The sequence below is a fragment of the Danio rerio genome, chromosome 23 (assembly GCF_052040795.2).
Source record: "Danio rerio strain M-AB ecotype USA chromosome 23, GRCz13ab, whole genome shotgun sequence".
Lineage (NCBI taxonomy): Eukaryota > Metazoa > Chordata > Actinopteri > Cypriniformes > Danionidae > Danio > Danio rerio.
The window spans coordinates 9922955-9950426 of record NC_141043.1 but is presented as its reverse complement, the minus strand read 5'-3'; the positions used below and the strand labels follow the sequence as shown (position 1 = coordinate 9950426).

Here is a 27472-nt window from a genome sequence, read left to right as displayed (position 1 = left end):
CCCTTTAAGAGTCAGTAGTGTTGCGCCACAGCGCATTTGCTTTTTACATGACAGACATTGTAAGTGTAAAAACTGAACACTTCACTAGAGAGAAAACAGTTAAACAGACCATCTGCAGTGTGAGAATGAGAGATGAGCCTCCTCCATTTGGCCTTTACTTTCACTTTCACTTTCTTACGTGGATAAGGAAGCTACGCAATCCACTGAAGACATCTATTAGCCTACATAATTAGTTTTGTTTGTTAAGTGCGAAGATTTGTTTCAAAACTATTTTTAAACTCAGTTCTAATTTCCAGCAAACACATAAATGAACAATAATGTTATATTATGAGTTATATCCTAATACACATGCTGTGCCCCATATGGGTTAAAACAGGTGGACAAATCTAAGCTTGTTTTTAATAAAACAAATATAAATATGCATAAAGTAAATGTTGCTAATAATGCTAACATTATAATAATAACATCATACAAAAGCAAGTTGTCATGAATAAACAAAAATAAAGCCCCCCGAGGTGAGAAGGCATGGAGGTGGTGGTTTTTTAATTATATAAAGTAATAATTATTGTAATATTGTAATCCTTTAATTTTTGGAAAATTTGTAAATATATTTGGGACTTTAGACCTGCTTTGAGCTGGTCTATTGTGCAGTCTATTTTAGTTCCTCAAAATAGCAATGCGTCAACAATGCGCCTTAACACACCTCCTTTTTTAGACCAGAATGCCTATGGTCCCACATATGAGCGCAAATGCATTTGCTATTAAAACAGAATGGCGCAAAATGTCAAAATGACACTTGCGTCGAGCTGAAACTAGCAAATAACATTCGCGTCGCACCTTGCATCACATTGCGCTGGGTGTATGATAGGTATGGAGGCTACACACCAAATTTCCCATTTGTTTTTGTCTCTACACTGCAAAAAATGCTTTTCTTGCTTAGATTTTTTGTTCTGTTTGTAGTCCAAATATCTAAAAAATTTTAATTCGAGATGAATTTTCTAGACAAGCAAAACATGTTGCCTTGTTTTAAGAAATAATCTGCTAATATTAAGTGATTTTTACCCGAAAACAAGCAAAATAATCTGCCAATGGGTAAGCAAAGTAATCTTTTGTCAAAAGGAAAAAAAAGATTATTTTGCTTACCCCATTGGCAGGTTTTAAGGTAAAAATCACTTAATATTAGCAGATTATTTCTTAAAACAAGGCAACATGTTTTGCTTGTCTAGATAATTCATCTCGAATTAAGAATTTTTAGATATTTGGACTACAAACAAGACAAAAAATCTAAGCAAGAAAAGCATTTTTTTTTTTTGCAGTGTAGTGCAAGTATCTTAAAATTCTTAAATTAAGAAGCATTTTCTAGTCAAGCAAAACATATTGTTTTCAGAAATAGCAGTCAAAATTAAGTGAGTTTCTTCTTAAAACAAACCAAATAATGTGCCAATGTGGTAAGCAAAATAATCTTGTTTTCAGTTTGATTATTTTACTTTCCCCAACTAGCAGATTATTTTATTTACACAGAACGATCATCTCAGCACTGTTGCAGACCCATAGCCAGACTGTTAAAAGGGGTGGTTCTCTTTTCTCAAAAAGTAGACCTTTTGCACAAATTTTCTAATATATTATGATGTTCAAATATTGCATTTTAGTGACATTTTAAGCACTTATTTTTGAATTTGCTTGCAACAAATATAATTTCTACATTTTTGTCAAAGTGCTTAACATACAATTTTATGTTAACAAAAAGTTGTGTTTATTTACAAATGTGCATTTAAAATGTCAGACATTGCCAGGGATATAATGTCATTTTTAGCGAACAGGTGAGATATCCGAGAAAGCCAGACAAAAAAAGGACTGCAGTATGCATTACAGGGGTATATTCACCACATAATAGGCAACTAATATTAAATCGGTTGAATAAATCAATCAAAACTGAAGCTAGCTTAGCCTAGCCGCCTCATACACTGACCATTCAACAGCTTAGCTCATGCTCAGAATAATCTAATAATAACAAATGAAACCGGGATTTCTCTATATTTAGCCAAAAAGCCCATTGGACTAATTGTTGTGCAATGTAATATACCGTTACTAACCGACGAGGAAACACGCATGACAGTGCTTTTACATAGTTCATTTATAGAAAGAACAGCCAGAAAGGGTGAACTGATGGATTTGTGCTGAATATTAGCATCATTGGCCCATAACAATGTACAGTAAGTTACCTATAACTGTCAGTATGTTTGTGTTCTCTTTATAAATGGCTGAAAAACAGCTGCGGGTAAAGTAAATTGATCGCAAGTGCTTAGTTTTTGTGATCATATTTCAGTTTTGTTCTGTTGATTTGTAATTTCAAACATTCATAGCTTGAAACAGATGGAAATATGAAGTTCAGTAAAGTTAGCAACAGATTTGCAGATTCTTGTCTTCCGGATCAATAACTCATGTCATTATGACCTATTCGCTAGTATAAGTTACTAACGTTATGGCGAAGTTATAGCCGTCTGTCTATCACTGAATGTCTGCCCCGTTGAAGAGACTATGCTAGTGGCATGTGCAGGATAGGGGGGGATGGCAGGGGTGGGTGGTTATGGCTCACGAGAACTGAAGACCATGGTGGCGGGGGGTGGTGTGGGGGCTGGAGGGTGAAACTGGGGCACTAAGGATCATTTTGGAAGTGCACTTTCTATCAAAGATTAAAAAGAGGGCATGTGGACTGCACAGGTTTAGCCCTATGTGTGCACGTGCCTGCTGAATGTTTCAGGAATATCAAAACAAACCAATTTAGCTCCGCTCCTTTTGCCCCCTCACACAGCTTGATCCAAGCTGATATTTCTCCTTTTGAGTTTTAGGTTTTGAAAAGGGGAAAAATTCCACTGCACCAGCCAAACTTTAAGGTATCAACCGGGTATCAGATATGCACAATCCATATGCAATTGCTCGAAAGCTTGACAGAGCCCCTGCACTACAGTTGCTAAGCCACGATTGGTGGGTGGCGGTTTTTGGGCGGGGTTTAGCGAAGGGTCAATTATGTATGCACATGTATGTAAATATGTAATTAGCCACAGTTGTAAAATGATGGAAAAGTGCGTAAATTTGATGACTTTGGAAAAGGTGTGAGTGCATGTTGTCCATCAAATGCAACACAGAGTTTCTCTCGTTTATAAGTACATCCTTTGATTTTGTTGACTTGTTTTCTCGTAGCATCACACCACAGGCGTCAACTGTGAGCGCTGTATTCCTGGCTACTACAGATCACCTGACCATCCTCTAGAGTCACCATTCGCCTGTTCAAGTGAGTCATACACGTCATTTAACAAATGCTTTTTTATTTAGTTCAGTTCATCTTTATTTCTATAGCGCTTTTACTATGTAGATTGTGTCAAAGCAGCCTAACATAATTTTTTATCCAATAAAAAAAAGGAGAAAGAAGCGATCAAGCCAACAAAAGAGCTACAGTATGTCAAAGTTAATTAGTCTGGTTTTAATTGATAAAAAAATAAATAAAATAGAAATGTATAATGTAAAAATCTTGACACTAATCACTAATCTTGACTAAGGGTCATGTGGCACATCTGCAGCTTGTATTTAGATTTTAATTTGTGCTGTTCCAGAAAAATATATAATAATGATTATTAAAAATATTTGTGAATTATGGTAAGTTGAAAAAATGTGAAAAATGTAAAATATGTTGTAACCTTAAAAACAAAACATTCAGAATATGAAAAAGACATGATTGTTTTTATTAGGACTTGTTAGTTTTACCACATATATTGTGATTAATATTAGTTAGGATTTGCTGAAATAAATTTAAACATGGATTTTTATTAATATTTGCATAGAAAGCTCCAGAAAATGTTTTTGTAAACATTCATTCTTTTATTCATAAATTTTCTTTAACTAAATTGTCCATAGTGAACGAGTTTGTTTGTGTGGAAGTTTCCCAGAGATGGGTTGCAGCTTAAAGGGCATCCGCTGTGTATAAACGTGCTGGATAAGTTGGCGGTTCATTCCGCTGTGGCGACCCCTGATTAATAAAGGGACTAATGCCGAGTTCAGACTGCATGGTTTTCAAAGTAGTCGTGTCACAGATGTTTTCACACTGCATGACTATCTGGGCTAGCGTTTTGTCGCTGCTTTGTTTACACTGCAAGATGGATTGGTGACAAGGGCTTTAACATTGCACGACTTTACAATAGGAAGAATCGCTGACAACTTCGTCCAAACTACATCTCCGAGCCAAAAACACGTAGTATATCATTTATTATTAAAAATGAGAAAGAATCCTTTAATGGGTAGAAACTGTACATATTTGCTCACCTGGGTTTGAAGGAAATAAGCAATTTCTCCTCAACTTTCTTTTTTAACTTTCTGTATGAAGCGTCAAACAGACACGAGTGCTTCTGTCAAACTTCCACTAGTTATTCCTTTATTTCTTGGGTCCAAATAAACTGAAAATGAGCGCTTCTCCCCTCTCTGAAACTTCTCCCCCAGCCTGTGGTGTGGTCCTGCTGACCTGTAGCTACACACACGCAAGTGAATGCTGCACTCTTACTGACTGTAGCCAATCTCCGATGTTATTTCCATCAAAACTCATCTCACACGGCATGATTTAAATCGCCGACAACTCCGGATATTTAGCACGCCAAATATCTCACAGGCATCGTTGACTCATCGGCGATTCTCCCAGATCGCGAATTTGATAGTTCATACTGTGTGATTGTCACTCATGTGCTTGAGCGCCGATTTGCCTGTGATTTCAGGCATTTGTCTGTGATTTCTCCAAACCTGTCGGTGAGTCAAAATCGGGGCTAAAATCATGCAGTCTGAACTCGGCAATACTGTGAATACTGTGAAAATTTCCTTGCTCTGTAAAACACCATTTGGGAAATTTTTCAAAAACAAAAACAAAAACAAAGGGGGGCTAATAATTCTGACTTCAACTATATATATTTATTAATTATATTTATTTTTTTATTATATTTATAGTTTAATAAATAATTAGTATTATTTTCTTTTTAGTACTTAAACTTGTCTTATTATTTCACTTAGTTTCCAAGGTACCATTTTTAAACTGTTAGTGTTTATAAGGTAATCATGTTATCGTGTTTATCATGTTTTCCTCGATTATTAACATTTTTAATTGTTTTATTTAGCAGTAATAATGCTGGTCATACAGTCATATAAATGAAAATACAACTGTAGATATCTTCCTTTCTTCACTTTTCTCTGATTCTCTCATGTTTCTTGCAGAATGCCAGTGTGAATCTGAGTTCACCGAGGGCACATGTGAGGACCGAACTGGACGCTGTTACTGTAAACCCAACTACACTGGCGAGAACTGTGACCAGTGTGCAGAGGGATACGAACACTTCCCTGAATGCTACCGTAAGTCTATGTCCACTTTTATTGCAGGCTTCTAACAGCACATTTCATCTAAAACTTCCCCCAGTGCAGAAGGTCATTCAAAACTATTAACAAACATTTTATTCACTTCAGAGGTGTTAATCAACGGAGAGGTCAGACCTGCAGGAGAAAACATCAGTAAGACACTGATTGACTCATCTTTAGCATTATGTCATATGATTCAACTTGATTCTTGTTTGCTGATTTCTCACGGTTTTTTAATGTGTTTTTGTGTTTAGTTGACTGTGAGTGTAATGCTGCTGGCACTGAAGGAAACTCCTGTAGGCCGGACCCTCGCACCAATACATGTGTGTGTAAACCTGAATTCACTGGGGAACATTGTGACACCTGCTCTCATGGATACTTCAGCATCAACTGCCAACGTAAAGACACACACACACACACACACACACACACACACACACACGCACACACACACACACACGCTGTAGGCGTTACATTTGTTAAACTATGTAGGAATAAATATTTTGTTTTTGTTTAATCACATTATATATATATCTATATATGTATGGGGCAGCACGGTGGCTCAGTGGTTAGCACTGTCGCCTCACAGCAAGAAGGTCGCTGGTTCAAGTCTAGGCTGGGTCAGTTGGCATTTCTGTGTGGAGTTTGCATGATCTCCCTGTTTTGGCGTAGGTTTCCTCCAGGTGCTCTGATTTCTCCCACAAGTCCAAAGACATGCACTATAGGTGAACTGGATGAAGTAAATTGGCTGAAATAGTTCCACATTTCATATTCAGGAATAGTTGGTGGTTCATGTTTAACCTCTGAAAAAAAAGAACATAATATTTGTTAAATAAAAAACTAAACATTTGTTTTTTTTTATGCTAAAAGTTTTTTTGCATTTATTTATTGAATCTGGCTTTATTGGCCTTGATACAGAAGGCACTACAAGATTCATTCATTTTCTTTTCAGCTCAGTCTCGTTATAAATTTTTGGTCACCATAGCGGAATAAACCGCCAACTTATTCAGCATATGTTTTACGCAGAGGATGCGCTTCCAGCTGCAACCCATTACTGGGAAACATTCACACACACTCATTCACACTCATACACTACAGCCAATTTAGCTTATTCAATTCACCTGTACCGTATGTCTTTGGACTTGTGGGGAAAATCGGTGCACCCAGAAAAAACCCACGCAAACACGGGGAGAACATGCAAACTCCACACAGAAATGCCAACCAACACAGCTGAGGCCCGAACCAGTGACCTTCTTGCTGTGAGGCGATTGTGCTACCCACTGGGCCTCCATGCTGCCACCTATTGCACTTTTCAACTAAAAAAAAATTGATCTGTGGAAATGATCAATTTGTAGGTTCCCAAAAAATTGCCTACTGTTAATTCTTATCTAAAGGACACAACTTTTTCTATCAAAAATATATCTGTTGCCAAAATGTTTCATAATAATTTACAGCAAGATGACAAGTTTTAGTCAAATAATTACAGAAATGCAGTCATTTCACAGTCATTTTGAAGTGGGTGTTCATAAGACTATCATGATAGCTTTATAATCATTACATGACACGTTATGAATATGATTTTTTTAAATGTGCTTTTAGCAACTGTCTTTAAGTCAAAGTCCACTTAAAGCAAGTCATTTCACTCCGCGGCCATCTTTGAAACGCCTCTCGAGCAGTATGCTTGGGCATTCTGTCTGAATGGGGAAACATTAAATTCTCCAAAAAAATTTGGACAGACTGTAACTCGCATTCGTTTCGTAGATATTACATTCATATATTCATTTATTTATTTTCTTTTCCGCTTAGTCCCTTTATTAATCCAGGGTCACTACAGCGGAATGAACCGCCAACTTATCCACCACATTTTTATGCAGCGGATGCCCTTCCAGCCGCAACCCATCTCTGGGAAACATCCATACACAATCATTCACACTCATACACATACGAACAATTTAGCCTACCCAATTCACCTGTACCGCATTTCTTTGGACTGTGGGGGAAATCGGAGCACTCAGAGGAAACCCACACGAAAGCAGGGAGAACATGCAAACTCCACAAAGAAATGCCAACTGACCCAGCCGAGGCTCGAACCAGAGACCTTTTTGTTTTGAAGTGACAGCACTACCTGCTGTGCCACTGCGTTGCCCCTCGTAGAGATTACAATACCAGAAAACTTTTGTTTTCAAGTGCATTGGTTCATTTAAAAGTAGAGATGTCAAGCTTTATTTGGATATTAATCTTATGTCTGCGAAGCAACTATTCGCAGAGATTTCAATGTGTTTGTTGACCACAAAAAACTGTCGAAAAATGCACACTTCTGGTCTGAGCTTCTCCCCTAAAGAAATGTCAAGGTTATGGCAATCGATGATTGTCTGCTTTACTAGTAGGCTTCATTCACCATATTGACGTTACACTTTTCCCCATTCAAAACTATATAAATGACAAGTCTTGTGTATTTTATAATATAAGGGATGTCTTTGTCATGACAACTTGACATTGCTAGGACAACATAACTTAAATACATAAATAATACATATACAGTTGAAGTCAGAATTTTTAGCCCCCTTTTGATTTTATTTTATTTTTTTAAATATTTCCCAAATGATGTTTAACAGAGCAAGGAAATTTTCACAGTGTGTCTGATAATATTTTTTTCTTCTGGAGAAAGTCTTATTTGTTTTATTTCAGCTAGAATAAAAGCAGTGTTTAATTTTTTTAAAACCATTTTTGGGACAAAATGATTTGCCCCTTTAAGCTGATTTTTCTTTCGTTAGTCTATAGAACAACCATTGTTATAGAATTACTTGCCTAATTACCCTAACCTGTCTAGTTAACCTAATTACCCTAGTTAAGCCTTTAAATGTCACTTTAAGCTGTATAGAAGTGTCTTGAAAAATATGAAGTAAAATATTATTTACTGTCATCATGGCAAAGATACATCAGTTATTAGAAATGAGTTATTAAAACTATCATGTTTAGAAATGTGCTGAAACAATCTTCCCTCCATTACACAGAAATTGGGGAAAAAAATAAACAGAGGCACTAATAATTTATGGGGGCTAATAATTCTGATTTCAACTGTATATTTCATAAACATGATTGTCATAAGGTCATAATTGTGTCATGGATATTTTACTTATGACTTCTTTTTAGTGGAGCAAAATTAATTTGTCAATGACACCTTATGACAGTTGTGAAAAACATGTTATGTCATGGTTATAAAGGTTTCATAAACACCCATTTTTAAGTACCCCTTCAAGTAAAGTATGTCCATAGTCTGTTTTAGTGACTTTTAGAAATGTTTGTTCAAATCTCTAATAGATAGTTCCAATAACACATCAGCTGTCCTGTTCTGCCTGTTTCATTTCTTGTGTTTTCTCTTAAATCCACTGTAGCAGATGACATCTGAGCAAACACACACACACACACACACACACACACACACACACACACACACACACACACACACACACACACACACACACACACACACACACACACACACACACACACACACACACACACAGTGTTTTTTTCTCTGCTGAACTGCTGTTGATCTTGTGCATAGTTGCAGTGTTTTGAGCACAATATACCACCCAAAGACAAAAGCAATGCAAACATGCCCACATTCTCGCTGGTCTCCCTTCCCCCAGGCTGCCAGTGTTCAGGCCAGGGTTGCCTAGATGGCTCCTGTGATGCAGTAACGGGCCAGTGTGTGTGCCGGAGTGGGTTTCAGGGGTATTCATGCGAGCAGTGTGCACCAGGCTACTTCAACTACCCTCTGTGCCAATGTGAGTGCTTGCCAACTCTAATCTCAAAATCCCCAATGAGCGCTGCCAAACCATGAACTTTGCAGTGCAGCCACAATAACTGTTTCCTGTGTATTCGCTTGGACTCTTTTACTACACAGAGTTCTGTTTATAGAAAGCACTTGTTCAGAATTCAGCCTATTTACTTTCTTAATACGCTTTTTGTGTGCTATTTATCAACACAGTGGACAGTAAAATGTGCTGCACATTTGCATATATAATGTGCACATATAATTGGAGTCAAATTGGCAAAAAGTGAAACAATCTAGTTGCACTAGAACTTGTCATTGTTTATACTATTGTGCTTCTTAATGTTTGAACATTTGGATTTTGTTGGGATTTTTCTTAGATTTTTTAGTATACAACACTATGCCAGCAAGATTTACTGAAATTCATTTATTAAAAAATAATGACTTCTTCATAAACAAACAAGTGACTTTTGTATTAGTATCCTCTAACTGTAGCTTCTACTTCACAAATTTGTTCAAGCACATGATTTACTCAGGAGCGGAACATTTATCTATAAAGGTTTTTACTGAATCATTCACTCAATTGAAAAGATTTGTTCAAGAACGCTGAGTCATTCAGGAATGAAACAAGCTGATCATCTTCATAAGATATTATTCACTAAATATTTTACCATTGGATTTGTTTACTAAAACATTAGTGATAAATACAAATTACTGTCGACAAGTCTCAGGACTAAAACGTGACTGTCTTTAAAAGTGATTCATTGAATTATTCACTCAACTTAATTGATCTGTTCAAAAACACTGATTGATTTTTTAGGTGAGCTTTTTATTAATTCACTCAAACAATAATTTTATATTTAAAAATGCTGGTTGATTCAGGTATAAAACACGTGGCTGTCCTAATGCGGTGTTTACACCAGACGCGGAACCCACGGGTAAATCGGGTCTAAGGTACTTAGACGCGTGCACATTTAGAGTTTACTCGCTTCATTCGCACATCAAAACTCCCTTTATCCATGCATCAAATTCACTTCAGAACAGACGTAGATTCGCATCATGGGCAGGGCTTCTGTCTGCCCAATTACTGTAGCTTGGTTGCTAAATGGCTAACGTAGATTTTATCGAGAAAATAACTGTGTTTATGTGCTTTGTGAAGACTGAAAAACAGCGTTGATTCGTTAGTTCTCTAGATACTTTCAGAGATTCACCCAGCTCTGTGAGCTCATAAACTCCTCCAGAAACTTAACCTGGATGATGAAAGCTTTCAGTGGTGCTTCTGACTAAGCCGAGCCCAGTTTGATGTCGGTGTAGGCAGGAGGATTTTCCCCTGGGACTCTAACAACAGGCGCTTCGTCACACTCATGCCCCCACAAGAACAAGCTCCTGATTTGGTTAACGCAGCGCGAATGTTCGCTGAAGTTCAAATTTTCGAACTCATTTTGCGCAAAACATTCGATACGTGCATTAAGCGTGTCAATCAAGCAAAACGCTCAACACGCACCGCTTCTTTTGCGTAAATTGTTACATACGCGCCACCTCATACGCTTGTATTGCGCTGCTGGATGTCTATGCGTGTCTTTGCATTGACTTAACACAGGGCTGGTGTCCTGCACAATTTAGCTCCAACTTTCGTTAACACACATGCCAGGAGGCTTCTAGTACACCTAGAAAGAGCTTAATTATATGGTTCACGTGTGTTTAATTCGGGTTGGAACTAAAATATGCAGGACACAAACCCTCCAGGACCGAGTTTGGACACCCCTGACCTAACATGTAAATCACTCGCGCTTGATGCTTCTTCCGCATCTGGTGTGAAGGCAGCATTATAAATGAGTCATTGTATCATTCACTTAACTGTATTGTTTAATGTCTTCATAAGTCCTCGAAACTGTAACCAACAGGTTTCTTTAAAAAAAAAAAGTGTCTTTATTAGTAATTGAAAATATTTGTTCAAAAACACTAACTGATTTACAAATTAAACAAATGACTTTTGTAAGTGACCTATTGAATTATTGACTCAAATGTATTTGTTAAAAAGATTGCCTGAAACAGATGATGGTCTTTATAAGCTACTGAATGTTCTACTCAAATAATTTTCTACACTCCAGCTTGTTCAGGAGTAAAACAAGTGGCTGTATAATTATCTTATATCAGTAAGTAACTAAATCATTTGATTCAGCTTAATCAATTAGTTTAAATACAGTGATTATTCCAGACTTCAAACAATTGACAGTCTCTGTAAATCTCAGAATCTTTTACAAAACATTTGTTCAAAAACAAATTCATAAAAGCAACATTCAACTCTTTTTAAGTAACAATTACGAATACATTTCAGGTATTTTTTAAAAACATCAACATATGTATCAGCATCTCTCTGTGTGTCTATAGATTGTGGTTGCAGTGTCGTGGGATCTATACCCGAGATGTGTGATCCGGCTGGTCGATGTTTGTGTAGGCCGGAGTTCACTGGTCCTCGCTGTGATCAGTGTCAGTCAGGCTTCCACTCATATCCAAATTGCCAAGGTGAGAAAGACACATACTTGTTGGTATAGGTGGTTTATGAGATCTCTCCATAGGTGTAGTGTACTTTATAAAGTAAAAGTAGCTTATTAGATGGCTCTACCCCTAAACACAACTCTCACAGGAAACACATGGCAAATTTTAAATGTCAAAAGACCATAAATGATTATTAAGCTTTTGTATTATGAGGACATAAGGTGTGTCCTTATGAACCACCTCATTGTTGTAGACTGCAAGAAATTTAACTTAATTTTTTTTTCTCACAGTCCAAATATCTAAAAATTGATAAAAATCCAAAAATAAAATCACTTTTATTTACACAAGTAAACAATGTTGTTGTAACGGATCAGAGAGAAGACAAAGGCGGATTAACAGAAAGAATGGATATTTAATGATACTTTAAACAATGTAAAGGAGGTTGTTCAGAACAGAAATATCACCAATACCAATATAATAAAAAAAAACAGAACTTAAAACATTATGATGTCAGTGGAGGTAAACAGTACAGGATTTACTGGACGAGATAACAGACAGGATAACAGGCAAACTGAGCAGGCAGACAGGATACAATGACAGATAAATGCTATCAAGCTGAAGAGAAACAAGTCTGGGTACTAACAAGTAGATCAGACAGTGAAAGGCTGTTTCTCAATATGCATTCTTGAGCGGTCATGCGTCCTCGTGTAATGTCATCATCAGCTGCCAAAGTTTAGTACCAATACTCAAGACCGCAAGAACAGAGACTTCCCGGATGTATTCTTGATATCGAGGATGCACCAATGCAGACTTGAGCACCGATTTCGCTCTAGAAGTCCCGAAGTCCTTGCGACTGGAGGTTGGAAGTGCAGCATTTTATTTAGATTTATTATTAAAGTTCAGAGATATCAATTGTTTACCTCAGGAGTTTCCCTAAATGAAACGGTAAAAATAAACATTACCATGAACATCTTAATAAAGTAATAAACACATTAAGGGTGTTTGTTTGCTGAAATCTGTATTAAAATCTGTTTTATTTATTTATTAATGCATATTTATAATGTTTTTATGCACAGTATGTATTTGAAAGGGGAAAAACAAGAAATCCTTGTATAAATGCTGTAATGTTTAAACGATCTTCCATTTAAAAACACGTGAAGGTGACGTGACCATCAGGAAGAACGCAGCGTCTCATTTTGCATAGGACGCATTCTCTGTTTTCGTGGTCTCCCGAGTTCGTTCTTCCGAGGACACCTGGCAAGACCGGTTTCCACAAGAACGCAAGTCCATTCTCTGCATTCTTGGAATTGAGAAAGAGCCAATGTTGCAGGCTTATATAGCGTAAGCAGCAGGTGAAGGTGATTAGACCTGTGTAGGTGCAGTAAATGAATCTGATGGTCCGGAAGGATTCTTAACCGTTGTCTTGCTTTCAGAAATATTATTTAAAATTTTCAAAACAAAAACAAGTATTTTATTTATCCCATTGGCAGATTATTTTGCTTGTTAAACTTAATTTTGACACAATATTACTGAAAACAAGACATTTTTAACTTAAAAATACTTCTCGATTCAAGAATATTTAAATATTTGGAGTAGAAACAAGACAAACCCATGCCGTTATACGCGTTTCTGTCACTGTTAACCAGCGAAACCAGTACACCTGTACAACTATCTTTATCGACTTAATGATTTAATGACATATTGATTTTTAGACTGTATATTCCAGGGTGTCTGCAGGGTCCTAAAAAATATTTAAAGTTAATAAATGAATTATGAGAAAATTAAATCTCTTTAAAGATATTAAAAAGTCTTATTCACTTTTTTATGAGGTCTTAAATTTTGTTTAAGCATTGTCCAGAGTGTTTGACTCCAAAATAATCATAAAAATATTTAATTTCCGGCAAATATTAACAACAGCATGCTCTATCCACGCACGTGATGTCTCGTTATTTTGCAACAAATGCGGGAAGGTGATAAGACGATTTCCACATGTAGTGAAACCATAGAGCGAAACAGACGGCAAAATGGGAACATGTAAGTTTGCGTACTCCTGGATGGAAAAAGACGAGTTTAAACAGTGGCTGAAGCCTGTCGCTGACAACAATCGCGTACTTTATTATTTCAAGCTTTGTTTCTTCTGAGCTTATCTGAGTTCTGTTGTATGGTTGTGCTTCATTGATTTATTTAACTACAACAGTTTATTATGTTAAAGGTTTGATACCGATTAGAACTTGAAGTGGCGATGAGGTAAATATTCTGAGAAGTTCTTTAAAAAGTCTTAAAAGGTATTAAAGTTACCTTTAGGATTCCTGTATATATCCTGTATTTGGTCCCCTTACAACAACCTTATCACTAAACCCAATCCTCAAAAGAAAAATAGGTTTGATTGATCAATTTCCTTAAAAAATGTCTCCACAATATCAAAATGTACTTTTACTGCTCTATGTGTGGAACATTCGGTCACCACAACTTGAGGAATACAATACAGTAATGTATTACACATTTTAATGAATACACATGTATTCTGATCACCGTCTGTATTATATAGACTGTAACATTTTTTATTTCCTATTATTTCCCAGTGTGCACTTGTGACCCCCGCACATCTTTGGACTCCAGCTGTAGTGAGTTGGATCAGTGTAACTGCAGACCAAACTACAGCGGCCCCAGATGTCAGCAGTGCGCACCAGGATACTACTCTTATCCCAGCTGCACACGTAAGTCTATGACTATTATCAGCACTTGGGAAAGACCTTCTTGAGCAACAGGGGATTAAGTTCAAACCTGTCTGTTTCAGCATGTGATTGCTCAGTGGAGGGCTCTCGCTCCAGCTCCTGTGATCCAGTGTCAGGACAGTGTGTGTGTCTGCCGAACATCGAGGGTCAGAGGTGTGACAGCTGCAGTCCTGGGTCATATGGCTTCCCCCTTTGCCAACGTGAGAGAGACAATCAAATATAATCATGTTTATTAAATTAACATACTTTTGTTCTGATGTTTTTATTGTGTTTCTGTACTTTAGTGGGGACTTGTAACCCAGCAGGTTCTGTTCATAATGACATTCTACCCACTGTGGTAAGTGTTTGTTTCCAATTACTGTACACCTTTTCTATTGTTATTTCTTTCTTAACGCTGTACTTGAGGATCTTGTTGTCTTTTTCAAATATCATTCTTGGTCCAGGCTCTCAGATTTTGTTGTTTTTGCTTTCTCAGGGCTCTTGTGTGTGTCGGCCGTATGTGGAGGGAGTGGCGTGTGAACGCTGTAAACCTCTCTACTGGAATCTGTCTCCTGATACAATCTATGGATGCTCAAGTAAGAGAACTGTTTAAGCAAGTAAACTACAACGTACATTGCACATGTAGAATGACTGACATGTAAACAAATGACATATAAAGAGTTTAGAGACAAAAACCTCTAAGTGCCGTCTGAAATGAGCATTTTTCGCAGCTTCCTGTCTATGTTTAGTTATTTCACTTTAAAGGCAATGAAAAGAACAAATTATGTTGTATTATTACACACTGAAGCCTAAGAAAACATTCTAATTTTAGATAAAAGTTTCAAATGGCACTTTTGGATATGAACTTCATATTTAATTTGTTTTATTAACCAGTCAAATACTGCAGACATACATTAGTATATTGATTAGGCATGGGTTTAAGTAAAATATTAATATTAGTTTTATTCTATAGAGGTCTAAGAACAGAAATTTTTCAACTATAAAAATACATAGTCCTTTTAGAATATTTTGTTAGTACATGACCATTATCAGAATGCTTTCACTTGTGATTGAAGTCAGTGTTATTCCACTAAATACTGATTTCAGTTTTAAGTTAAAACATTGGTATTGTGTGAATATATACATTTTAATCTTTTTTTGATAATTAAAGTTTGCGGCTGGAAGGGCATCCGCTGTGAAAAATCTTGCTGGATAAGTTGGCGGTTCATTCCGCTGTGGCGACTCCGGATTAATAAAGGGACTAAGCTGACAAGAAAATGAATGAATGAATGAATGATAATTGAAGCAAAATGAGTGTCCTCTAAATGACAACGCTTTAGTTTTAAGTTAAATAAATCAGCAGATTACTGAATAAATCATACATTAACATTGTACTCAAGAACATAAATAATTTACAAAATGGCAAAATAGTAGATAAAAAGAAAGTTTGTACTTTTAAGTGGTCCCTTTTTCATTTTTTTTTTCAGTTAAACAACATGTATTGTATGTTTCTGCTAATGTACATTCTGCTGTATTTTGCAGCATGTGACTGTAATACAGCAGGAACTTTAAGCGAGGTTGCTGAGTGCACGCAGGTATGGAAATATGTGACATTTTAACCTCATCTTACAAATACAAGTACAAGAACATACATAAACCTCCTTCTGTGTGTGAATCAGCGCACCGGCCAGTGTTTCTGTAAACCCAACGTGTGCAGCGGCACCTGTAACGTGTGCAAGGATGGATTCTTCAACCTCCAGAAGGACAGCTACTTTGGGTGCCAAGGTATATATTGTAGATAGATACAAATAAGGGACAATACAAGCTACATTAGCTGCAGAAAGAAAAAAGACTAACAAAACAAAAGAGGTAAATCAATTTTGTATAGAAGTGTATGAAAATAAATAAACCAAGAGCATTACAGGTAAGCTAACTCAAATCAGAGTCTATAGACAATTGTTTTGCATATATTTCTATCAATCTGACACAATTCTGGTTGTTACACATATGGAAAGATTTGAGCAGTGAGTCAACTTCAATCAGAAAATTATGAAAAGTATGGCATGAATTGAAGCCATGCCTTTTTTTTACATATTAAAAAATTCCAAGCAAGATAAAAAAGTTAAAGAGAAATTCTTAGAATTCTGTGCAGATTCTGAGAAATATCAAATAATTTCTTTTAAACTAAAACATTGTGCAAAGGTTTGAAGAGTTTAAATAATGATACAGGTCGAATCAAAATTTGTGGACAAATTCACACATACAAAAAAAATGATTTAAAGTTTCATCATCTTTACCACAAAATGTACATCTACTCAAAATATCAACATATTTGGAAACAAATGAGACGGATATATTTTATGCAATATTTTAAAGTGGATTTCTTTCGTTTTATCAGGGAGGAAGTATTTATGAGGCCCCGTTTACACTAGTGCGTTTTAGTTTTAAAACGGCGTTGTAGAATGAAAACGATCCGCGTCCACACTCGCGTTTTACCCAGCGTTTCTGAACTGCTCTCCGTCCACACCAAAACGCTGAAAACGCACATCACGTGACCACACACACACTCTCGGGCAAGCGCTCCAGCATTCTACCCAGATGAGAGCTCTGCTTGTCGGACTGCTCATCACGCATCTCCCGCTGGATCTAATCTCACTATATTTGCTAAACGTGATATTTCATTCATGTTGTTGTCTTTATCTAACGACATAGGCCAATTCCCTGACTTTGGTCATTGGAATCTATTAAGTTACTTGTTCACGTGTAACATGTTTTGGTTAAGTGCAAAGATAAGTTAATGATTAATCCAGGTACATTGACTGATCGCTTGCCTTTATTTCCTACAATGTATAAACTTATTGTATGTTATGTTTTTATAATTATCGATTATTAAAACTGATATTCAGCAAAAGAGAGGGTATGTTTCGTATTTTCACTGAAATTGAAAGGAGGCAGTTGTTATAGGCTCCGTTTTGTTATAAATATCGACGCTCATATATGCAGCACGACGCCTCAACATTTCTGCTGTCTGTTAAGTTTTCTAATATTAAAATGAAAATAGGCAGTTCCTTAAATCATGTTTACATTTTATTGTTGAGAAAGTGAAACAACGTAGCCAAGGTGATGTGAATGAAGTTATAAAGTACACTGTTCCTTTTGAAGATTTACGCGTGTCCTCGGTATGTTTTCCATATCAAACTGAGAAAGGGGAGACTGCAGCCTTGATCAAACTTGCGAAGTCTTAACTTACAAGAAGAGGATGCGAGACTGAACTGTGTGTGGGCTACTTAATATTGAGGAAAAGCCCCAATCAGATAGGCGAACGTTTGCAGCCCCGCCTCCGTTTTCAGATGTCTCCGTCTTTCCCCATCCACACTGAGACGGAGCAGCAGCGTTTTAGAATGAAAACGGCCTCTCCAGCGTTTTCAAAAAGCTCCGTTTTCGGCGCTCGAGAACTCCGGCGTAGTGTGGACGGATGGCGTAACCGTAGCAAAACTTATGCGTTTTCAAACTAAAACGCACTAGTGTAAACGGGGCCTGAGGCAACAACCAAGCTTTTCTCCAGTCTATGATTTTAATAAATGCAGCCCAATGAAATTTACCTCGCGGAACATGATAGTTTCTTTCTTCAAACAATTGAACATTGCAGCATGCATGGAATTTTCAATACTGCTAACTGATATAAAATCCACTTGGCTTATAAACTGGAGGAGCACGAAAGTTGTCTCTTAGGAAGAAAAATAAATTACCCGGCAGATCAATCTATGCTTGATACAGTACAGAGTGCCTATAGAAAATCATCATGCCCTGTGAAAATCTTTACCTATACTCATATTACTCCCTGCATTCAAAAAACACTCGGGCTCAAGCTGCAGAAGGGCACAGGTTAGGAGAAGGCTACAAAAACTTTTCAAAGGCTGGAAGAGTTATTTCATGGTGTATGACAAATAAAGTCATTATTTCAAAGGGCTCTGATGATTTTCTGTAGGCACTGCAATATTGTGCATTCCTAATATCAATACTGCATTGAAGAGACTTGTTAAACGGCATCCCTCTGTGTATGCAGGCTGCCAGTGTGACATTGGAGGCTCCGTGGGGCAGGCGTGTGATGAGAGATATGGCCGCTGTCGATGCAGACCCAATGTGGAGGGACCCAAATGCAAGCAGTGAGTGGAAACAGTGCGCACAAGATACAACAGTGTTCAGAGATCATTTTAATATGTATCCAGCTGCTATGACCGATGGGATGTGTTTGTTTAGACCCCGGCCGGATCATTACTTCCCTGACTTGCACCATATGAAGTTTGAGGTGGAGGACGGCACCACCATGGATGGCCGTCCGGTGAGGTTTGGTTACAATCCACTGGAGTTTGAGAGCTTCAGCTGGAGGGGCTATGCTCAGATGTCCCCTATACAGGTAAGAGAGACACACACAGTTTTGGGAGATTTAACGCATTATTGAATCATGCTTATTCTTTATAACATTATTTATATTTGAATCATATTATTAACGTGCCATAACAATAATAATTTCTGCAGTATTGCATGTATATGAAAACTATATGTTAAGGAATATTACTATAAGAACAAATATTTTTTGATAATAATAATAATGATTAACATTAAAATTACTATTTGTAATATTTGTTATTATGTATTAACATTATAACACTGGTCAAAAGTTTAGGGTCAATTGGATTTTAAAATGTTTGAAATAAGCTTCTCCTGCTCACCAAGGCTGCATTTATTTAATCACAAATACAGTGCACATTGTAAAATTGTGAAATGTTATTACTATAAAATAACTGTTCGAAGGCAGTTTATCTTTTAATTTAATAAATTATTCCAGTGAATTTAAAGATGATTTATATCTTTAATAATTATTGTTAATAGTAATTATTATTGTTATTAATATTATTAATATTTTTAATGGTAGTAGTAATAAAACCAATGAGTGGAGTAATAATTTTATTTAAAACTACATACAATATGTAATAAATAAATATTTAACAAATAAATATTTAACAATTTTACTTTTTTTTACATTTAATAAATGCCACCTTGATGAACAGAATAATTTTATTTAAATTATTGAATAAATTTAATAATAAAAAAAGCGGACCCTAATCATTTGACCGGTAGTGTAAATACATATAAAACCATATTCATGATTAGTATAAGTGTTCTAAATCATAATTATCATTTATAATAACTAAAATCGATCAAATAAAAAAAAATCACAATAAGCATTATTATTATTATTATTATTATTATTATTATTATTATTATTATTGTTATTATTATTATTAAAAATGTATTTTACCTATGTTACTACTTTATTATTATTATTATTATTATTATTATTATTATTATTATTTAATACTTTGCTATATTATCAAATGTATATAGTATTTTTAAACACAATAGAAACATATATTAATTTATTATTATTATTATTATTATTATTATTATTATTATTATTATTATTATTATTATTATTAAAAATTTATTTTGCCTATGTATTAATTTATAAAAAAAATGTAAAACACTTCAAAATTACTACTTTATTAGTATTATTATTATTACTTTATTATTATTATTTACTGCTATTTATTACTTTATTATTATTATTTAATACTTTGCTATATTAGCAAATGTCTATAGTATTTTTAAACACAATAGAAGCATATATTAATTTATTATTATTTTTATTATAATTATTATTATTATTATTATTATTATAGCAGTTGTTGTTATTCTTAAATATTATATATTACAGAAATTAGCTGATTAATTTCACTGTTGTTTAGCACTAACATTAAATTCAACTTTTAATCAATTTGTGCTCTATTTACTTAAGTACTAGTCCTTCAATACTCTATTATTGATCAATATCGTAATAAATGATTATAATCATAATAAGAATAAATGATCAAATTTATCAAATTTCAAAACTCTATGGCAAGCAGCAGTATTACATATTATGTAGCACAAAGCATTGAGCAATGTTTCAGCATTATCCAATTATTTATAATTACATCAAACAAAAAGAAATGAATAATAACAAGCGTAATTATTGCTATTTCTTACACAGTTTATTATACAGAAATGTTTATTAAATTAGACACTTTCTTTTTGTAATCATAATATGATGGTCAAAAAGCAACAGCTTTTCTTTTTTCGAGTGAATCCACAATACAGAAATGAAAATATATTTGACATAATTTTACCTATTAAAATGTTAATAATAACGTTGATAGTTGGTTATTACAGAGTTAAAACTAAATATTATTGTGAATATGTGAAAATGAATGAGATGTTGATATATATGTGTGTGTGTGGGTGCTGTTGAAGATGCCACTGAGATGTAGCGCTGTGTGTTTGTGATGCGCTCTGGCTTTGGCTTGGCTAAGGGTTTTAATCAGGGGTTTGGAGAACTGCTGTTGCTGCTTGCATTTGATTGGCTGCTGTGCTGTGCTGTAGTGCTGGTTGGTGGCGGTTTGCAGATTCAGCTTTGCAATTGTCTCTTTTCTCTTGTGTGTGTGTCTCTCTCTGCCGTGGGCCGCTTTTTGCTCTCTAGCCTCGGGTTCTGGTGGAGGTGGTGGTTGGCTCTCCAGACCTGTTTCATGTGGTCTTGCACTATGTGAACCGCGGGGGTGTGGACGTGACGGGACAGGTCTCTGTGATCGAGGATGGCAGACATGTTCTGTGTGGGAACTGTAAGTTTGAATGATCTGCTTTAATTCCATCATCCTCTTGACTCACATCCTCTTCTCTCTCTGTACTGATTAACTTCCTGTTCTCCTTAGCGTTGTCACAATACTGGAATTTCTAACGTCGATATGATAAAAATGTAGAATTACTTTAAAAATATAGATATGCAATACCATTTTTAATGCCATGTAGCATGCATTGATTCGTTAAAAAGGTCATATTTTGGTTTTGTTGTCTTCAACAACAGGCTGATATGCGTGCAAGGTCAAAAAACACTTTCATTGTCTTGAAAATAGGCATTTATTTTTAATTATCTCAACGACTCCCATGTGATTCGTTCAGTTATTCAGTTGTTTACAAACTCCTCCTTAGCATGAGGCTAATCTACGCGTGAAGCACGCAAAGCATGCCTTGCATTTTCAACATGGTTTTGGATGCGATATGTGAAATACACTGTTAGACCTTACCGGGCGTTTTTACAGTAGAATACTGGCAACACTGTTGCCAGTTACTCACCGTAAAAGTTTGGTTACAGTAAGTAACTGGCAACAGTGTTGCCATTTAATTACTGTAACTGAACCATTACAGTGAGTGGCTGGCAACAGTGTTGCCAGTTATTTACTGTAACCGAACCATTACAGTGAGTAGCTGGCAACAGTGTTGCCAGTTAATTACTGCAATAGAGCAGTAGTGGTAACTAACTGGAAACTGTGAACAGTTAATTACTGTACTGTAGGGTTACAACTCACAGCATTATACTGCATACACATTAATAGTATGTTATAGCCTTACTAAAATTAATTAGTATTCTTACCTGTTATTAAAAATAGAAGGCATACAAATTTAGACAAATGTATTTTATTGTTTTGGCAGCAAACAAATATAACAGAAAATGTTTAACAAAATTAAGAAATCAGCAGATATAAATATCATCTTACATATTACAGGTCTGCACAGTAAGGCTGCGGTCACACTAACAATTGAGCATGCAAAATTCTGTCATACGGCACTGCGAAAAGTAGTGGGATTAAACAAAATAATTAGAGATTGAAAAAGCAAGCGACTGGTCCATAGTTTAAATTTTTGTTCAGACAGGTCATAATTTGATCTTTGATTGGTCCCAAGCAATCACATGATGTGATTTTGCAGGTCAGAGAACTCCAAGCTTGAACTTTCCAATGCTGCGAACAGATTTTTCGCATGAGCTAGCATTCCAGGTCTGCAGCATTCACATGCGTATGAATGGAAGTCTAAAGGGAGAAAAGTGCAGTGTGACTGGGACTTTAAGCTGTAACTCTAATTATACACACCTGATCAAACTAATTAAGGCTTGTTAGAAATCTACAGGTAATGTTGAAGCAGGGTGTGAACTAAACTCTGCTGCGCTGCAGTCCTCCAGGAACTTGGAGTTTGACCCCCATGGTATATAGCATATTTTTAAAGCAATTGGCAACATTTATCACAAATACATATCAAATAAAAAAATGCACGCATGCACACACGCACGCACGCACGCACGCACCCACACACACACACACACACACACACACACACACACACACACACACACACACACAAACACACACACACACACAGAAAGTGCTGCAGTAAAATGTGTTTCTCTCTCCTCAATGCTGACCATGCAAAAAAAAAAAAAAAAAACTAAACAGCAAAAAACACAAAATATTTATTTTATTTTTTAAAGTTTCAAATAATTAAAAAATAAGCATATGAAAACACACACATACTATCAAATCCAAAGGATCCAATCTTTTATTGTTATAATTATTATCTACTTCAAAATCTCATGACCACAAACTTTTCTATTGTTTCTAATATAAATTCATAGGTGGAAACACTGCTCTGAAAAATACTTAGCAACAAACTCACAACCTGGGACCTGACAGTGGAGCTTTTGTGTGTGGATGGTTATTTGTATCATATTTTTTGTGATTCCCTGTGATGATTTCTGTGCACATGTTACCTTACTGAGGTGATGGAATTCATTGGTTTTTATGTGCATAAACTTTTAGCATCTGTACATTATTGCAATATGCAATATCCAATAAATAAATATACTTAAAGCGAGGAGAGGCTAACTAGCTAACAATGTAGCTATCAAGTACACAGTTCAAGATAACAACAATATAACTTAAAACACAGCCTTATTTTAGAAACCCTCAAAAACATTTTAACACATTTTACTTACTCATTGTAGATTCTTATTTAAAGCCTAAAACATAACAGACTGACATCTGAATTGATAGACAGAGAATAGAGCACACTCAGCAGTAAACAAATCAAACACCTGACTCCCTTAAAGAGCCAGCATTTTCTGAAAACTTTTTCTAATGCCTTTGTGTTTAGAATAAGACAGCCTGTGGGAGTGTGGTGAGGCCTAAATCATTGTCTTCTGCCTTTAAAATGCACGTCTCAATAAACAGCAACATAAAGCATCAGAGTAAATGGGACAGTAATGGTTGAACAGTAATTTGCCATTTATTATCACACATAAAGTAAATTACTGTAATTTATCCTTTGCATTACACAATACTATACAAACTCTACTCCTTTTACAGTAAAACACTGTTTCCTTTCATTACAGCAAAACACTGACTATTTTGCAGTTATTTACTGCATAATCTACAGGGTAAGCGTGCAGTTAAGCTTTAACCCTAATTAAGCACACCTGATCAAACTAAATCTAAAGGTAGTGTGTTGAAGCAGGGCTGGAACTAAATTCTGCTGGGCTGCGGCCCTCTAGTAGTTCGACACCCCTGGAGCATAGCATATTTTCAAAGCAACTGCCTACATTTATCACAATTATGCACATATTGTTTAATAAAAACAATTAAAATATGCAAACTTCATCCATAGGAAAAAAAAAATTATAATAAATAATCTGATCCTTATGTCGTTCCAAATCTGTAGTAATAATAAAAAAACACAAAAATGACATGATTAATACATTTTTTTAGGAAAGCCTTTTTACTATACTGTTAATGCCACTTTTACTTACTTTAATTGAAGTTTTCCAAACAAATTCATTGAGTCTCTGCAAACATGTATGTACGTGCTGTTTAAGATATATATTTTTTAAATAACACATTTTTACTAGTCATTTACGTAGCAAAATACTAATATTCAGTTGAAATTGCAAATTGCAAGTGAACTATAGGTTAAATTAGGCAAATTAGACTAATTATAGAAACGTAAACAAAGTTATAAGAATTATTATGACAATTTCTTTGCTCTGTGTGAATATTTTTGCCTTTAAATGCATTTCATCCATATCTTATGCTTAGCTTTTAATGATCTCTGTGGCATTGGTTGACTCCTGATACTCAATGTTAAAACATAAAAGAAACCAAAGAAAACACATGACTGCAGTGAAATTCAGCTTATCATCAATGCAATGTCCCACTCTCCCCTCAATACTGACCATTCACATATCAAAACTGAACAGTAAATACATATAAATATATAGAATTATATAATAAAAATAAATAGCAACATAAAGCATCAGAGTAGATGGGGCAGTAATGGTTGATCAGTAATTTACCATTTATTATGACAGTAAATATCTGTAATGGGTACATGAAGTAAATTACTGTGATATATTCTTTGCACTACAGAATTTCATACAAATCCTGCTTCTTTTACAGTAAAATACTGTTTCCTTTCATTACAGCTAAACACTGGCTATTTTACAGTTATTTACTGCATAATCTACAGTAAGGGTTAACAGTGTAGCCCATACAGATCTTACCTGAGCGATAGAGTACAAGCACTGATCTACAACAGATATGTGATTACAAGCCGTGTAGAGTGATTACAAGTTACAACACACAATTAAATACATATTTTGCAAACTACAGAAAACGAGGCAACCACTTTAACTACACTTTACGTTGTGTTGGAAGGAGAAACATTTACAGAATCTGGAGGAAGAAGAAACTGGTCCATACAAACTGTGTAACAGTTACTGACAAAGTCCCAAACATTAGTAGATCTAATCCTTCCTTTAAGGCCAAATGGCCGACGAATCCCACACTGCAGGATCAGTTATTGTATCAACCATCAGAAAATGACAGAAACAAACACGGTTTGCTCACCCAGTGTTTCTCAACTTGTGGGTTACAACCCAAAATTGGGTCAGGGGAACATTTTCAGTGGGTCGCAGAGTGTGTGATCAAAAAAAAATAAAAAAACAGTTAAAATTTTAACCCATTTTGCCTATATCGGACTTCTATTTTGAAATGCACGTGCGACAACCGTACCGTTTGACATGTGAAATTTCATTTAATTATAGCAACAAATATGTCGAAGAGCAAGTACGACCTCGAATATGTAAAGTATGGATTTACATATATTGGCGACAAAAAAGGCTTAAAACGTCAGTGTGTCATATGCAGAGCCAGACGGAATCTGCGGACATTTTTTGCGATTTCTGCTGAGAATTTTGGTAAAAATCTGCGGATTTTTGCGGAATTATTTTGGGAGTATCCAGCGGAGTATCAAAACTAAAACCTTAATATATGAAACAAAAAGTAATAAATTACTGAATAAAAACTGAATAAATTCAGATTTACACATTTACTCAAGTACATAAACAGAATTAATAATGGGCTAAAAATCTGCGGAAATCTGCAGAATTCTGCGGAAAATCTGCAGAAAATCTGCGGAATTCTGCGCGCGCAGATTCCGTGTGGGCCTATGTAGTGAGGTGCTCTCACAAGAGAGCGTAACACCTTCTAAATTAAAACGACATTTAGAAACCAAACATCCAAGTTGCAAGGATAAACCTGTGGACTATTTTAAAAGACGACTCCAAAAGCTGAGGGTATCACAAAAGTGCCTAACATCTTCATGTTCAAAACAAGTACAGGCACTCCACGCATTGTACTGTGTAGCTCACCATTTAGCAAAGGCCAAGAAAGCCCACACAACAGCAGATGGGCAAAAAAGATTATTATAAAAATTGTTATGATTATTTTAGTAATTTTACTTTAATTTGCTGGTTTGTTCTGTTCAACAGGATCATGTGTTAATGTGGGAATGTTTAACTAACAATTCAGTTTAGTCAATGCTGACTGAACTTTTCCTTACCCTAACCACTGTTTACAGTATTTGACGTTTTTACTCTGTAATCTTACTATAATTTGATTCATTTTGATTTATCGGTCACTACTTGTGTATGTTACCAAATAAATACAAATGAATTATAATTCCTAAAATTATATTTTATATTTTTTATCCTAAAAATTTGGGTCGCAGCATGATGACCATGTTATAATGTGGGTCCCATGGCCAAACCAGTTGAGAACCACTGCTTTAACCCTTTATTCCCCACAGCTGCATGTCTGGCCATCTCTTAGTGATATTAATCTTCGTGTCATGATCAATCCCATCATCCTTCACACTCGGCTAGTGTCTGAAGGGAAAGGCGCATTTACGCTTTGCCAGATCCGGTAGTTCATATTTAGTATTGTTTCATGTCGACATTGACACAAACAGGCAAAAATCCGGACGAATCATTTAGAGGCTTTTGCCTTTCATATAAGCCCCTTCTGATACCAAATGATCAACTAGTAGTCAAGTTATTATTTGTTGTTCCTAAAACTTGCATGGGCAACAACACTGTAACAAACATCAGTAAGCAGTCTGAATGAGATTGTGGCTAAGTTTAGTTGTCGTATCGTTTAAAATATTTCATTATCAATCAGTATTGAAAGCAACACTAGTCCTCCTTGATCTTCTCTTCACAAACTCTCCTTCTCCCCAAGGTGCAAGCTACATCTCAGATGACATGAGCGGTTAGCCAGAGCTCAGGTCTTTAACACAACAAAACCTTCCTCTCCTCTTTCCCCCTCTCTGTTCTTCTTGTTTTCCTTGTCCTCCACCTCAGAATACAGTTAGAATGATGGTGCACGTGCGTGAGGCAGACGTGTATCTCACGCGCTTCATCCTCAGATATGTAAACATGCGGTCGGCTGTGTCGAACGGTAAAATCACAGCCTATCAGAGCAGCCGAAGAGGTACGTCTGGCAGTTCAATCTGCTGAACTGTCACTGCTTGCTTTCTGTCAATTGAATTTATTATAATTTTTTAAAACTTTTTTTGTGTAATATTGTTGTTAAGCTGTTTTATTTGGGTTTTTAAAAGTGAAAATTCACACAATAATTATTTTATGTTCAAAATCACATTTCCATTCATGAACTCTAATGAAAAGGTGTCGTAGCATGTTCTGTCTACTCATTTCCATGAAATCAAAATTTGGTTACAAGTGATGACAAATATCATTAAATATTGCACATAAACTTTAATTTAATTGAATTGTAATTAAATTTTGTTTAATTTTATTTTAATGAAAAACAAA

General features: G+C 35.6%; 1 protein-coding gene across 3 annotated transcripts in view; it reads left to right on the top strand.

Moving 5' to 3' along the window:
• Positions 1–27472, top strand: part of lama5 (laminin, alpha 5) — a 201838-nt gene that overhangs the window by 86218 nt on the left and 88148 nt on the right. For 2 of the 3 annotated variants that reach the window (NM_001039171.2, NM_001442039.1), the window contains 15 exon segments: positions 3202–3292; positions 5251–5385; positions 5497–5541; positions 5643–5786; positions 9042–9179; positions 11558–11692; positions 14248–14382; positions 14463–14600; positions 14685–14737; positions 14876–14975; positions 15922–15974; positions 16059–16164; positions 18446–18545; positions 18640–18796; positions 20960–21098. In NM_001039171.2, the coding sequence (NP_001034260.2) occupies positions 3202–3292; positions 5251–5385; positions 5497–5541; positions 5643–5786; positions 9042–9179; positions 11558–11692; positions 14248–14382; positions 14463–14600; positions 14685–14737; positions 14876–14975; positions 15922–15974; positions 16059–16164; positions 18446–18545; positions 18640–18796; positions 20960–21098 (1669 nt within the window). 3 annotated transcript variants of the gene reach the window in all.